The sequence below is a fragment of the Passer montanus genome, unplaced genomic scaffold (assembly GCF_014805655.1).
Source record: "Passer montanus isolate IOZ18808 unplaced genomic scaffold, ASM1480565v1 scaffold49, whole genome shotgun sequence".
NCBI lineage: Eukaryota > Metazoa > Chordata > Aves > Passeriformes > Passeridae > Passer > Passer montanus.
Genome location: NW_024369818.1, coordinates 2,360,722 through 2,374,733, shown reverse-complemented (window position 1 = coordinate 2,374,733; position 14,012 = coordinate 2,360,722). Strand labels below are relative to the sequence as shown.

Sequence of the window (14,012 nt, the reverse complement as noted above, 5' to 3'; positions counted from 1 at the left end):
TTACAGCCTTTCCAAATGACAATCTTTGGAAGCAAGAAGCTGCCTCTACATCCCCCCCAGATCTCAGTGCACTGAGAAACTTCTCTTCAGCACCAGAAGGAAAAAGCCCCTGCAGGAGTGAATCTTAATGTAGTATTAATTGGGTAACACAGCCCTGAAACACAGGGGGTGCATTTAGAACAGGACAAATAATCTGAAACACAAGTTTGATGAATTCCCTTCATCTCTGTGCTGTGGCTGCTGCAGCACTTTTGTTTGTATTGATCTGAACGGCGTGGAAGTTTTCTTTCATCTGTCATTTACATTCATTTTACCTCTTGCAATTGCCTCTGCCAGCTTTACATGCTTGTTTTCTGGTGAATCTATTAATAAGATTTCCAGTACATCAAAAGAATTTCTATTGGGCAAAGGTAGAATATAATACACTTGAGGTGTAGGAGGGTTCCTAGCTGCAATTTTACCTACTAAAAGTTATTAATGAGTTTTGTGAAGTAAAGAAAATAATTGGAAAGCATAATGCTAATTGCATGCTATAGATTTTCCTCTATTGCTTACTTGTTTAGCAAGTGACTTGCAGAATGGAATATTTGCACCATAGCTTTTTTTCTGATTGCAATATGCCTTCTGAATTGACAAAAATAGGCCCAAAGGTCAAATTAATTAAAAACAGTAGGAGAAAGAACACAAGCTTAATGCTGCAAGTTTGTATTTACATATTCTTGCCTGAAAAATGTGTAAGGTGCATTTTGTTGTGTGCAAAGCCCAGATGCTGTACGCCCACAAAAATAAGACATGTCTTAAAGAGTAGAATAAATGGAATTCTTTACTCAGGAAAATTCCTGCATGATGATGATTCCAGGGTCAGCAACCAGGGCACTCAGCATGGCAGTGTCACTGGTGCAGGGGTGCAGGTCTGTGGCAGTGTGAGGGAGGTGCCCATGGCCACAGTGTCCCCCTGTTACCCACATCATTTATGCCAGCTCTGCCCACATTGATGTTATTGCCTTTTCCTACTGCTGTTTCCAAAATCCTCCCTGGCTCTCAGGCATCTACAGACATTTGCCTTCCCCTGAGCTGTAGGAACACAGAGCAGACCCAAAGCCTTGCATTTGCTCCTCCATGGCTGCATGTTACAAGGGATTTCAGCCTTCCTGGATCAAGCAGGGCAATCAGACCCTGACCCTGACCTTGGTGTCAGCCTTGTAAAAGTACTTCAGATTTATGGGTTGCAAGTTTAATGTGGTTTGTATGGAGAATAATATTTACCTCTGATTTAACCAAGCTGTACATGAGATTTGAATAATCCTGAAGTAATGATTGTGTGTGGCAGGTGGGGGGATGGAGGAGCTCTGAGAGCACTCAGTGAGTTTCAGGACAAGGCTGTGCTCTTGCCCTTCCCTCCCCAGTCCCTTGGCTTTCTCAGCTTTTTGGGGCACTCAAGAACATTCCAAAGGTGCAGGGGCTCAGACTGAGGACTGTGCTACTTATGAGTACACAGTAGTGCATTTTTGGGGTTTATGCAGTAAATGGTTTGGGACCAAGCTGGTTTTGAGCATCCTCTGCTCTTCTCAGTGCTGTGACAGGGGCTCTGGGTGCCTGGGCTGTGCAGCCAGCAGCCCTGTGAGGAGGAGCTGCCCTCCAGAGGTGCCCAATCCTCACTTTTAGGACTTCTCTCCTATCTCCTCTTGGTGCTTTGTGTATTTTTGAATTTCTCTTGGCTGCTGCAGTTACCAAGTGAAGTCCTGCCTGGGTTTCTGGTTCCTGTGTGTGGCTGCAGCTCACACCTTGCCCTGTTTGCCAGGGGAGCTGCCCAGGTCCCAGGTCTGGGCTTTGCAGAGCCAGGTCCTGGTGACAGAGCCCAGTCCAGAAGTGACCTTGCTCAGAGCTGGGCTCTCAGTGGGGCTGCAGGGCACGAGTCCCACGTGTGGGTGTGACATGGGACAAGGACAGCTGTCCCCTGCTCAGCTGAAACAGCAGCTCTGGGCTGGCTGTGGGCACAAAAAACCTTCCCAGCCTTCAGCTGGATCCTCTCCATGTCCCTCACCCAGAGCTGCATCATTCCTTCCTGCAAACTAACGTGTGCTGCATTTCCTCAGCAATTTGTGCTGCTGTGTTTTGCTCCAAGATGAGTGAGTAATCTTAACGCTGCTAAAGAATGGCTGCACTGAATATGGAAATAAGCTGGGAAGAAGATTTAAGGAACAAGGGAAGGCTAATGGCTTTATATTTTGCTTTGCTGAAATGACACGAGTGGTGAATTGTGAAAGACAGTTATATATTCTGATTATCTGAAAGGGCAATTGCAGAGGCATCGCTCTGGAGGAGCGAGGGATGATCTCAGTGATACAATGCAGCACTTCAATTTGCAAAATTCTTCCCATTTGCAAATAGATATTTCAGACATCCATTTAAGAATGCATTATTAGCATGTAGTTAGACTCTAGTAACTTTGAATATTTCATGTATTCTACTGTAAATAACAGCTAAATCTTATTCATTATCACCCTGATAATATAAGCTGTGAAAATAGTGATGCAAATGGGAGATTTCTGACTTTAATCAAATAAAACACAATCCTTTTTCTTAAAACAACTTGGAGAGAAAAATAGATCTTTCAGATGTTTGAAACAAAACCAAAGTATTGTTCACCATAGCATTTATCACCCAGAATCTTTCCTATTTACAATAAGAGAAGATTGAAAGAATGCAAAGTGTACCAGTGAAAAATTCCTTTATTTCACTATGTGGAATGACTTCTCTTGTTGAGAGCAAAACTTTTATCTTACAATTGGAAAGGGAATTTCAGGACAAAACTTTTAGTGGAAATTTTCTTGATCCAGAGAAATTTTCCTGGACCACTGGAGTCCACTAGAGTGTCCTGCTGCTAAATGTGTCCATCCCAGGATGCTGGAATTCACCTTGTGCAAATCAAATGCAGCATGAACTGCATCACTGCTCACAAATTTTGGCCTAGAGCTTTATTTTATACATGCCAGACAGTTTTCTTGGTAACTCTTACTTCTTCCTTAACCAGTTCACCTAAAGATGGAGTAAGTATTACTGAGTAAGAGAGGAGACCTTGGTAGAGAGCACACTGTAAATTTAAAATTAAAGATGGGTAATCAAGGTGGTTAAAAGATATTTTCTCAAGGCCACAAGGACAACTGTTGCAAGGATAACTCTCTGATACAGAGAGCACAAACCAGAATGCTTTCACTGCTCTCTAAGAAAGTCTTGAGTTTCCTCAGAGTCCATTTTGGGCAAGGGAAAACTTTTTGTCTATACTTTCTCTTCTCCAGAAAGAGCAAGATGCTTTTATTGACAGCTGCATGAAATACATTCATTTTATCCTTGCATTTTATCTCTCATCAATTCCCATTCTAGCTAATCAAACACTTGATATCAAATATTATAGATTTCCTGCTCTAACAAATAAAATGCTGTTATAATAAAGGTGTGCTACCATAATAAATGGTGGAGTGAGATAGTGGCGTGCCAAAGAGCTGCCTTGTTACTCATTTTAAAAGGATCCTTTTGGCATTTTTGGTTTTGGTTTTTTTTTAGCCATAATAAAATGTGTTCAATTCAACAACTACATGAGTGCAAATCAAACATAAAGTTACTGCTTGTCTGTATTACATGGACTGCTTTATAGTCATCCACACTGGGAGGAAAGATTTTATTTCGTAGAGTGAAATGCAGCTGAAGTTGCACCACTACTTGAACTGGAGCAGTTAAGAACAATCCTTCCACAAATCTTATTTTGCTTCTGACTTTGGCACACTTGCAAGCAAAAAGACCAAAATTAGGTAGAAATCCCTTTTTCTGGGAAGCACTAATAAGAGCAGCTCCATTTCCTGCCTAAAAAATGATGAAAGAACATTTCCAGGCCACTTCAAGTGAACACTTGTTCAGCTCCTGGAGTTACACACACCAGTGTTGCTTCAGAAATATTTGACCTTTGCAGGAAAAACTGAACAGGAAAAAAAGTGGCAAAGGGAAATTGGATCAGGTCCTTGAGGTTTCTTCCAGGTCTCTCCAGCCCTAATGACCTCCTCGGGGCTGCATTTAAGGCTTAGCCTTGACTGTGATACAAAAGGACCTCACTGGAGGTCTGTGAGTAATTCAGAATATTTATCATTTCATGAGTCCATACCTTGCTCATGAAGAAACATGAAATTTATTTATCTGAGCCACAACTGAAATGTATAATTAGCATGATCAAATTAGAGCTAGAGTCCCATGCACATTTATGAAAGTAGAAATTCTCCTCCATTTCAATGTTAACACAAAGAATTCACAATTCTGATAAAACCCAATCAATATTTCTGCTGGAAAAGGTTCATGCTGCTGGGGCAGAGTCAGAAGTGATGTCACACATTGCTGGAATGGTTCTGTATTGTTGTTTATTATGGTGTTCTTTTAACTATAAAATGGCTTTGCCTATCAGATATCAAGCATTCAAGATTATAACCTCAAGGATGATGGAAATTGAAGAATGTATTAAAGAAAAAAATCAGAATTGATATTTTCCTCTTTTTCAAACTTAGCAACAGCACAGCCATAGTGCAACTTTCATGTGTAATTTTAATTTAATCACATGTCAAATTGAAGGCTTAGATGAATTAAACTTTAAAAAGCATGCTCTCAGCTATCATTTTGACATCTAGCATGCAATAACTGCCTTTCAAAAGCTAAATAAAATGTTTGACATGCTTTAAATGTTATTTTCAGTTTTATTTGCTTTTTATTTCACTTCTTTGTTGTTATTTTAAGAAGCCCAGAAAATACAATTTAATTGCTAAGTGTTGCTGGGGAAAGTCTTATGAGAGATGCTCTGGTACAACGAGGATTAGTGTCTGGAAATAAATACCCTTTGAAGTTGTTAATCAGAAATTTGTGAAGTTCCAGGTTCATAATGGGTTTGTTCAGCCATGGTTTGGGGAATGGGTTTGTTCCATGACCTCAGTGCTGCGAGAGGACGATGGGAGTGTTGCCTTAGCCCCTGGTTACTTCAGGGAAAAATGGAAAATTTGCTTCTTGAAGCAAAGTGTTGGTTACAAACCCCTTCTTTCCCCTGCCTGCATGGGAAGGGTTTCCCAGAGCTCTCTTGCAATGGCCAAGAGCTGCAATATCTGACATTTCCCTTATCAGCTGGCTGCAGTTTCAGCTGCCTGCAAGAGGAGCCTGCAGGGGCCTGGACTGTGATTCCTGAAAGGCACCCGAGCGAGTGAGTGCTGCAGGTACAAGATAGCCCTGCAAGATTATTTCCCATCACTTGAGAGAGTTCTTTGTGTGAGCGAATCCGGCTATAGGATCTGACAATTTGAAGTCATTTCCATTTGAGCAGGTGTAGGGGCACCATCTGTTCTGCTGCTTTTCTGTGGAGGTAGTAATTCTTTCATTGAAAATGTACAAATCTGTCTAAGATAATCACCCACGTTGACTTTCTATTTGTCTGGGCAGCCAACCTAGCTTTTATTTGCCCTTTTGAAATTAATAGGTTATGCTTCCTGGTTTTAAATAAATTAACAAAGTGGGAGTGGTTATTTAAATCAATAAAAATGAAAGCCTAGAGCTATTTACTTCTCTTATACTACTGTGGAACAGTTAGATTTTTAATCACAGTGAGAAAAAACAAAAGTATTTATCAAATGTTCTCTTCTTTAGAAGCATCCAGATACTGTATTTTCCCTTAGTAATTAGTGAGGGTGTAAGATACCAGTTACTAATGTTAATGAGATTAAATTAGGAGGTCTAGCAAAATATTTAACAAGAATGTCAAAAGGATTCTATTGGATTTCTTTTGGAAGTTTTGAAGAGCTGAAAATGCAAAGTCTTGCCAGTATTTAAAAGGGTAAATATGGTATATTGGGAAAACAGCAGGTCTGTTTGATTCGACAAACAAATGGAAAATCAGGAACTGAAAGTGAAGCAACCAATAAATTCAGGGCAGTGGCTGGAACATCTGAACTTGTTCAATGCAAAGAAGGCCTTGTTCACCAAGTTTCATCTGTGTGAGATGATAATTCAGGTTATTAGTGTTGGCAGTAGCTGGGGTGGTGCTTTTTATGTCAGGAAGGGAAAAACATATTTTAATTCCCACTAGACTTGGACTTCTGAAATCAGCTGGGTATTGCCACTTGGCACAATGCCTCTTTCCTTCCCCCAAAAGATGAGCCCTTTATTTTTCTTTTTGAAAAAACCCCAACAAAACAAAAACCCCCACACCCAAAACCCAAAGCCACTCCTATGCAAGATCACTGCAGGACCCATTAAATAAATCATAAACAATCACTGCTAAATTAGAAAAGGTGAATGCAACAGTGATGTGTTTTTAATGAAGTGTTTCTATTTGTGTGATAATGGTGAGCAATTTGGCATCTTTGTAGATATCCAAGAGAAACACAGATCCCTGCTGGCAAAAATGGAGAAGCTTAATTTGAGTGAAAATTATAATGATCTGTATTATATATTTTGTGTCTATGAAAAAGCCATCAAAATAATGAAATAAGATCTTAGATTTAGTGTGCCAGGCTGCAAAACTTAGGGGAAATACAGACTTATAAAAGAGTCAAGAGAAACTCTTTGAGCTGTATTTGTTGTGCTCGACTCTGCTCTGTATGGGGAAAGGAAAAATGAAAATACTGGCTTGTCTCTGTTGAGTTTCAACACAAAGACATATTTCCCACTGGGTTTATGGTTGGATCCTCTCAGGCTGTTTGTTTTAATGCTATTCTGAGAATTTTGCACTGATAGTTGCTGGGTCCTGTTTGTCTCAATGAAAGCCTGTGCAACAAAATTTGCTGTTTTGGAACAAAAGGTGATAGTTGAGGATAAAAAGATAGGAGCTGGAAATTGTGGTTTGATTAGGGATCTTCTTTGCTGCTTGTACTTGAAGGTAGTTGTTTTCTGGTTATTTGAGGTATTTCATACCCTCCTAACATTTGAAGTAAACAAGTGACTGAGAAAATTAAAAATTTATTTGACTACTCTTTTATTTACTGGCTGCTAATAGTGGAGAGAAATGTTGAAGTAGTCCTGTTCTTTTGTGCTGTCTCACAGCATCTCCTAAATAAGGTCTGTTTTAAATCAGAATTATCATCTAAATAATATAATTAATTCAGCATAAATTAAAAAGTAATGTTTTTTCTTTATGATCTCCTTTTAAATGGATATTAATTTGCTTCAATGAATGAAGATAATAAGGTTAATAGTTTAATGTTCCTCAGTTGATATCTGCTGCTTTTTCTATTACCTTTTTTTTCTTTTTGATTATAAATTGGCTAACCCCTGGTGTATAATACCAGAAATCATCCCTTCAGTGTATCCAAAGCTATTTACTTAGACTCATCTTTTATTATTCCCACTGCCACAGTCTAATTATTGTAGTGAAAGATTGAACACAGAGTAGTTTGGGGCTTTGATCAGTCTTCATATAAATTTCAATAATGAGAGTAAAAGGTTTGCGGTTTTCTGAGATAATTTGATCCCTCCAGACACACTCAGCTTTTACCAAAGGCAGTGAATGCCATCTGAGACCTCTGACAGCATTTGTGTCTGGTCTGTGACATCTCTGCAAGCAAAATGCTTTTCTCATGCCAATAAAGAGTAATTTAATATTTTTAAATGTGGCAGAGAAACTCTAGATCGCTGCATGGTTTTTTCCCTTAAAATTTCACTTCATTGTCCCCTATCAGTTTAATTGTCTGTATTACAAGTTCCTACATCAGCATCCTCTAAGAATGCATAATAGGTTTGCTTGCATTTCTCTCTTTTTGAAAAAGTATACCAACTGTCATCCAGATAAATAAAACAAACCATAATCCTTGTTATTCTATTACTATCGGTGCTGGCTCCCTTCGGAGATAAATAGAAAAGCAGCTGGAGACTGAGGATATTTTGTAATCTTATAAATTGAAATTTAAATGCCTCAAGGAGGAAATTTCCAAAATAATTGTGACAGAAGATAAGTCCCGGCTTTTGGCAAAATTTTATTAGAATTACTTGTTCCAGATCGTTGTCTGACGCCTGCATGAATTAAGGAAATGGCAGCACTGCCATGTAGAGGAATAGCTGGGTTTTTTCATCTTGATAAATATTTCTGGAAGTGCTCTGTCATGGGTGTTATCAGGTGTGACACACTCAGGGACACAATCAAATTTAAAATCATGAGCCTTTTGCTGATGCCAGTTGATTTTAAATGATACAGGTCTGATCTTTCTGACTAATAACATCTCAATTTATGCAGCTAAATATTTACCATTTTTAACTGAATGTGAGGGTTAGTTAGAAACATTTTTAATTTTGCTTGGGGCATGGAGTTCGTTTTTTCTCACTGGGCTAGGAAGTTAAAAAAGTGTTGGTGACTTTCTGGTCTCCTCTACTGTCAGATGGTTTAAACCTTCCGCTGTATTTTGACAATGAACCCTGAAAAGCAATATTATTTCGTTTACATTTAGTGAACCCCAGATGCACAAAATAGTAACCAGTTGTACAGAGCAACAACCACTGTGCTCCCAGTCATTTTCAAAAGTCAGTATTGGTGTCTAATGGTAGAACTTGGGTTAAAAATGTTTTAAGACTTAAAATTCACTGGTAGCTTGGTGAGGAGAGGCTATAACACAACACAAAGGCAGTGCAAACCTAATACACAAAATACACAAAATACAGCTTTACAAACAGCTCATGCAATGGAGGTGGATTTTTTCATACTGTGAATACCAAACTCATTTCAGATGAAAGAAATAGCATTTTCCCTTTCCACATGTCATAGCTGTACATCTGTGCAAGCTGGGTGCAGTTTTGAATGCAGGGAGTGAATGAGAAACATTGCAGGAATGATTTCACTGGATCAACTCAACAAAACTTCACTTATTTGGGCTTTGAGGAGAGGATTGATTGACACTGCTGGTGTGGATAGGGCTCTGAGAGGCAGCTGGGGTGGAGTGGAATAGGACACATCAGTAATTTCTGTGCCTCCATCTGGTTTTTTGGGCTGTGCAGAGACACTCCATGCATTTTCACTCAGCTGTGGTGGAAAAGGCAGCAGGAGGAGCAGGACCACTGTCCCTGCCAGAGAGCCCTGGGGCAGCTGCAGGCAGCCAGCTGTGGAATCCAGTGAGCTCTTCTTCTGGTGACCCCAAAAGTGCAATGGGGGCACTTGGGGGTGTTGGCTGTGACCCTTTCACCATCTGAACCTTTTCCCAGTGGGCTGCCAGGCTGTCCCAGCAGCCACAGAGGGGTTGTCCTCTCCCATTTCCATCCCATGGAATTGGGAGCCATTCTGTGTTCTGCTCTTCAGAGCTCAACTGCAATGTCTTGGCTTGATCTGTTCCAATGTTTCTCAAAGATCTGCCAAATGAGGGAGAGTCTAAAATCTGCAAATTTGATAAACAGGAAAGCAGGGCTGGAAGGCAATGGATGAAGTCATCTGGAAAAAAAGAATGGCAGGAACAATGAATGCAAAGTGCCACTCTTAGGCTGCAGCAATCGATGGCAATAACCAAAAAGGGAACAAGGAGGAGAAGATCAATAAAGAGGACCTGGGCATTATGATGGTTGGCAAGGACACAAATGTGTTGTGCTGCCATGGCAAAGGAGCTTGCAGGAGATGTGAAATGATCCTGCTCAGTGCTGTCAGGACCTTGGCTGGAGCTGGGTGCAGGGTTTTGGGCAGAGCACGGAGCCGTGAGCGAGCTCCTGCACGGGGGGAGCAGCCAGAGAGAGCAGGAGCACCCGACAGATTGAAATAATAAGGTCTGTTTATTCTGAAGCAGAATAAAGTGCCAAATGCCAGAAAGATGAGTGGGAATAAGCAGACCGTGATGGATGGGAGTGGAGAAGTGATTTATTTTGTAACAAGAAAGAGGCAGGTTCCACATTAGAAGAGAAGCTCTCCATTAGCAGTGGTGAGGCACTGGAACAGGTTTTCTGGGAAAGCCCTGAGTGTCTTACTGGTGGCTGTTAGGAAGTGCTGTCACTCTCATCTGTCAGGGACTGCACAGGTGAGGTTGGTGCTGCCGTGTTCTTGGCTGCACACGCTGCAGAGCAGCTGTCTGTGGGCATGTGTAATAATGTCACTGTGACAAAAAGAGACTTGCAAAAGTGGAGGAGCTGAAAACTCAATGTAATTAGCAAAAACTCAGTGTAATTGAATGTTTTCAACACTGCCACCCTATAGGAACCAAATATCTTGGGACCCCTGACAACATCTGCTCTGTTATAAACACTATATACTTTTTTTGCATAATTGCATCAAAAGTCTGCTCTTCAATTTTGCTAATCCCAGCAGTTTTGTATCCAGAAAGTTTTGCACTGCCTTTCAAATGGAATTTTGAGTAACAACAACTTAAGAATATTTGAAACTGTTTGTTTTTTAGGGTTTTTTGAGTCTTCCTGTTTGAAGTTTCCAAAACATGGATATCAGACACATCAAAATGAGCAGGAGAGATATTTATTTTTTGTTCATATTTTCTTTTAATACTGGTAGAGATTCACATGTCAGTTATTCAGTTCCTAAGTCATGCAGGGTCACGTAGGTAATGAAAACTCTGTCCTGTGCCTGGCTCTTTGTTTCATCTGGCTCTTTCTTCCACGTCAGGGCTGAGATGCTTTCCATCCTCAGCTCCCTGCTTCCCAGTTTCCAGCCTTTTGCAGTTAGGTACAGGTCTGTGGTACAACAGAAATCAAAGGAGTTGTAATGAAATGTCTGAAGGAGACCAGGGGAATCTACTTTTTATTCCTTAGCTTAACGCCTGTGCAAAATCTATGAAAATTGTTTTCAATACAGAAGACTTGTTGTTGTTTGTTCTTTCTTTGCCTCAGAAGAATCCAACAGCATTATAAATGTGTCACATTTTTTAGGCCCAAAAGTGTGGAACAGCTTTTAATGGGAAAGAAAATGTTTTTTGAAAACTAGAAAACTCAGTAGTGAAATAAATTGAGCCTCAAAAAGTGATTGAAATCTCCAAGTCAATATTCAAAAGGTATCCAAAGACTTGTGAAGTCTGACAGAATCTCTTTAGTTTGAGGTGTCTTTCATTTTGCATCAGGGCTTACATTTTTAAAAAACAGCAGCAAGCAGTGCTGTCAGGTGCAGCAGGTTTGAAAGCAGCTCATGAAAGCCTGAAATTGTGCACAACTCAGGGTAACGCGTCCTCGGCAGATAACCGAAATAATACATTTCCTAAATTGGCTGCATTGAGCAATTACCGATACCGTGGTGGAAACCGTTGTCGTTCTCTTCCTTCCTTGTAGCCCCAGCGCCGTGTCACCTTCCACCTGCCAGATGGCTCCCAGGAAAGCTGCAGTGACAGCGGGCTCGGAGACCACGAGCCCACGAGCGGGGCCAGCGCGTCCCACCCGCTGCCCCTGGGCTTCCCCCAGGACGAGTTCTACGAGCAGGCGTCCCCCAACAGCCGCACGGAGGGAGACGGCAACTCCGACCCCGAGTCCAGTAAGTGCAGAGCTCTGCTCATCTCACCCATCCTCTCATTGCACTCAATCAATCAATCGACCAATCTATCAATCAGTCAATCAGTCACAGGGCTTTTTGTTCCTCCGGGTGATTATTAAAAGTGAGCTTTGGTTTTAGCGCGGCAGAAGAAGCGCTCTGCTTCTAAAAGTGGGAGGTCTGGCTGTTGGGAATAACACTCTTGGAGCTGTTAGGGGTTTATGGATGAGCTGGTGTTTTTATGGAGCTGGTGTGCTGTGCACAGAGGAGCTTTCTGAGGAGGTTGACGCTGCTGCCCTAATGGTCATAATTACCGTGCCGAGGGAATTCACATTTTTTAGCGTTTCCCTCTCCGACACTACTGTGTGCTGTAGTTTAACTCATGGGTGATGAGCAGCTCTGTGAAGGGACTGCAGTCTTCAGAAATAAGGGTTTCTTGATTTGCCCTTTGAAAGCAGCAATGGCATGTAGTAATAATCTCAGAAGAGTTTGTCATCTTCTGCCATCGCCACTGCCTTCTCGTGATGTCGAAAACAGGGAGGCAAAATCATCAGGAGCAGGAGCTGCGGGCACTGGCTCTGCTCTCTGTGCTGTGCTGGGATGTGATAGCCAGTTGGAGACTCCACTGAACTTTAGTCAGCTGTTAATTGTCCAGAGGCTCCTTATCTGGATGAAATTGAACCGTGCCATTGATAAAGAGACACCTGAATGTCTCTAAGCCTCTGAGGCCTTGTTAGCGGCTTAATAAGTGATTTGAAAATACATCTGTTCTGGGCAAAACTTGGCCCAAAAGGTGGATTTCAGCTGCTGTAGTGAATCAGGAGGAATGAATTAGTGAGTGCTATGTGCTTGAAGGCGCTGTAGAAGGTAGTTACATTCTGCAGTGGCAAATCCAGCATCCAGCATTCCCTCCCATTCCGAGCTGGCTGTGCCACATTCAGCCTGGCTCTAGGAAATCAACTCTGCCTTTGCCTTTGCTGCTCAGGACTGGAACCTCAGGGGCTTTTTGCACACGAGAGGTGTGTCCTCTTTTTCTTTAATTTTTAAACTATTACCTAAGTTTAACATTTGTAAGGTGATATGTTTACTGAAATAATGGCAGACTATTATGTTTTCCAAGTTGATAGACAGCTGACAGGAATCATCAGAGGTTTCTGATCTTGTGTTGGAAACAATCATCATTTGCTTTTGTGTTTATGTATTTGAGGCTGTAATATACCCTTAACAATATTCTAGGCAGTCAAACTGGGTTCTTCAGAGAGCTAAGCTCCAAAGGGCTACAAATATACCCCCAAGGAAAGAAAATATCAAGTTATATATTATTTGCTGCTTTTGCTTTGCATGTTCATGGCCTGAACTTTCTATCCAGCTCTTTTTTGTTGCTTGCAACTGATATTTATATTTTACTGGTGTGAGAATGATGTAGATGAAATCAGTGTCCAGGGCCTTTCCTGCAGAGAGTGTGGGAGAGGAGATGGTGTAGGGGAGTTCTCAGAGCAGGTATGTGCATCCTCTTTTGCTGTTTACAAAGAGGCTCAGGTTTGGGATTTGCCAATGTGTTTTGTGCCCAGGTTTTGGAATTATTTTTTTTTAATTTCAGAATAAATACCTGTCATGACTCTTGTAGAATGTGGCTGTAAAAGTAACTCAGCTCTGGCATCTGAATGTCACTGACACACATCCCTGTGAGCAGGCTAAGCAGGCATCAGATGTCTTTCCAAGTGTGAAGTTGAAGAAAGTTTAATCACCTGTCTAATTACCTGACAGTTCAGTCTCAAACTTGAAGTCACAGTTTAATTGGAGTTTATTTTATGTGAAGATTTTTCTTCCCTTCCAACTTGTATCTTATTGAAACAGTTTAATTGAAGTAGCACGATGGTTGCAGCAGGGAAAGCTTCTTTTGTGGCCCTTTTTAGTGTTCTATGCCTATATTAATGGCAGCATCTAGTGGCAGGAACAAAAAAGCAGATTTGGGCAGATGTTGTGTGCTCTCCTACATCTCAGTGAAAAGGGGGAAGAGCCACAGCAGATTTGTGTCCAGTGTGCTGCTGCAAAGTGACTTGGTGCAGATGAAAGCACCCCCAAATATCTGATGAGCCCGAGGTTCATGTGGCTCACTTGTGCATGCAGGACACATTTAGCCAACAGTGGAACAGTAAAAATAGCTCTGAATTTATGGTTTCCTCTACAATCTTCTGCTGGATTTTTGGTTGATGTTTTTTCTTTATTCCAATTTGGAGTGGCTTGATGCAGTCAAAGCATTTCTTGTCTTCCTTCATGGACTAAAATGTTGATAATGTGAAAAGAGACAGGAAAATCCAGCCAGGTAATCTGAGTTCATACAGCAGAACGAGCATGGCCTTCATTGCCTCCCAACATCTTTAATATCTGACCTGTCTTAATCTGAAGCCTTGTCTGATTTGTCACCTGGTGGGGATTTAGTTCAGCTTTGCCTGCCAAGGAGAGAGATTTGGGGTGAAATGATGTCAGAAATGTCCAGAACCAGCCAAGTGCCCTATGAAAGCTGTGGCAGCTGTGGCATCACTCATGGCCATGT

The 14,012-nt window shown here is 41.2% G+C and overlaps 1 protein-coding gene across 3 annotated transcripts in view; it reads left to right on the top strand.

The window, feature by feature from the left end:
* Positions 1-14,012, top strand: part of PCDH11X (protocadherin 11 X-linked) — a 421,119-nt gene that overhangs the window by 289,541 nt on the left and 117,566 nt on the right. For 2 of the 3 annotated variants that reach the window (XM_039722627.1, XM_039722626.1), the window contains one exon: positions 11,260-11,458. The exons of the other annotated variant lie outside the window; for it this stretch is intronic. In XM_039722627.1, the coding sequence (XP_039578561.1) occupies positions 11,260-11,458 (199 nt within the window). The remainder of the gene's footprint in view (positions 1-11,259; positions 11,459-14,012) is intronic. 3 annotated transcript variants of the gene reach the window in all.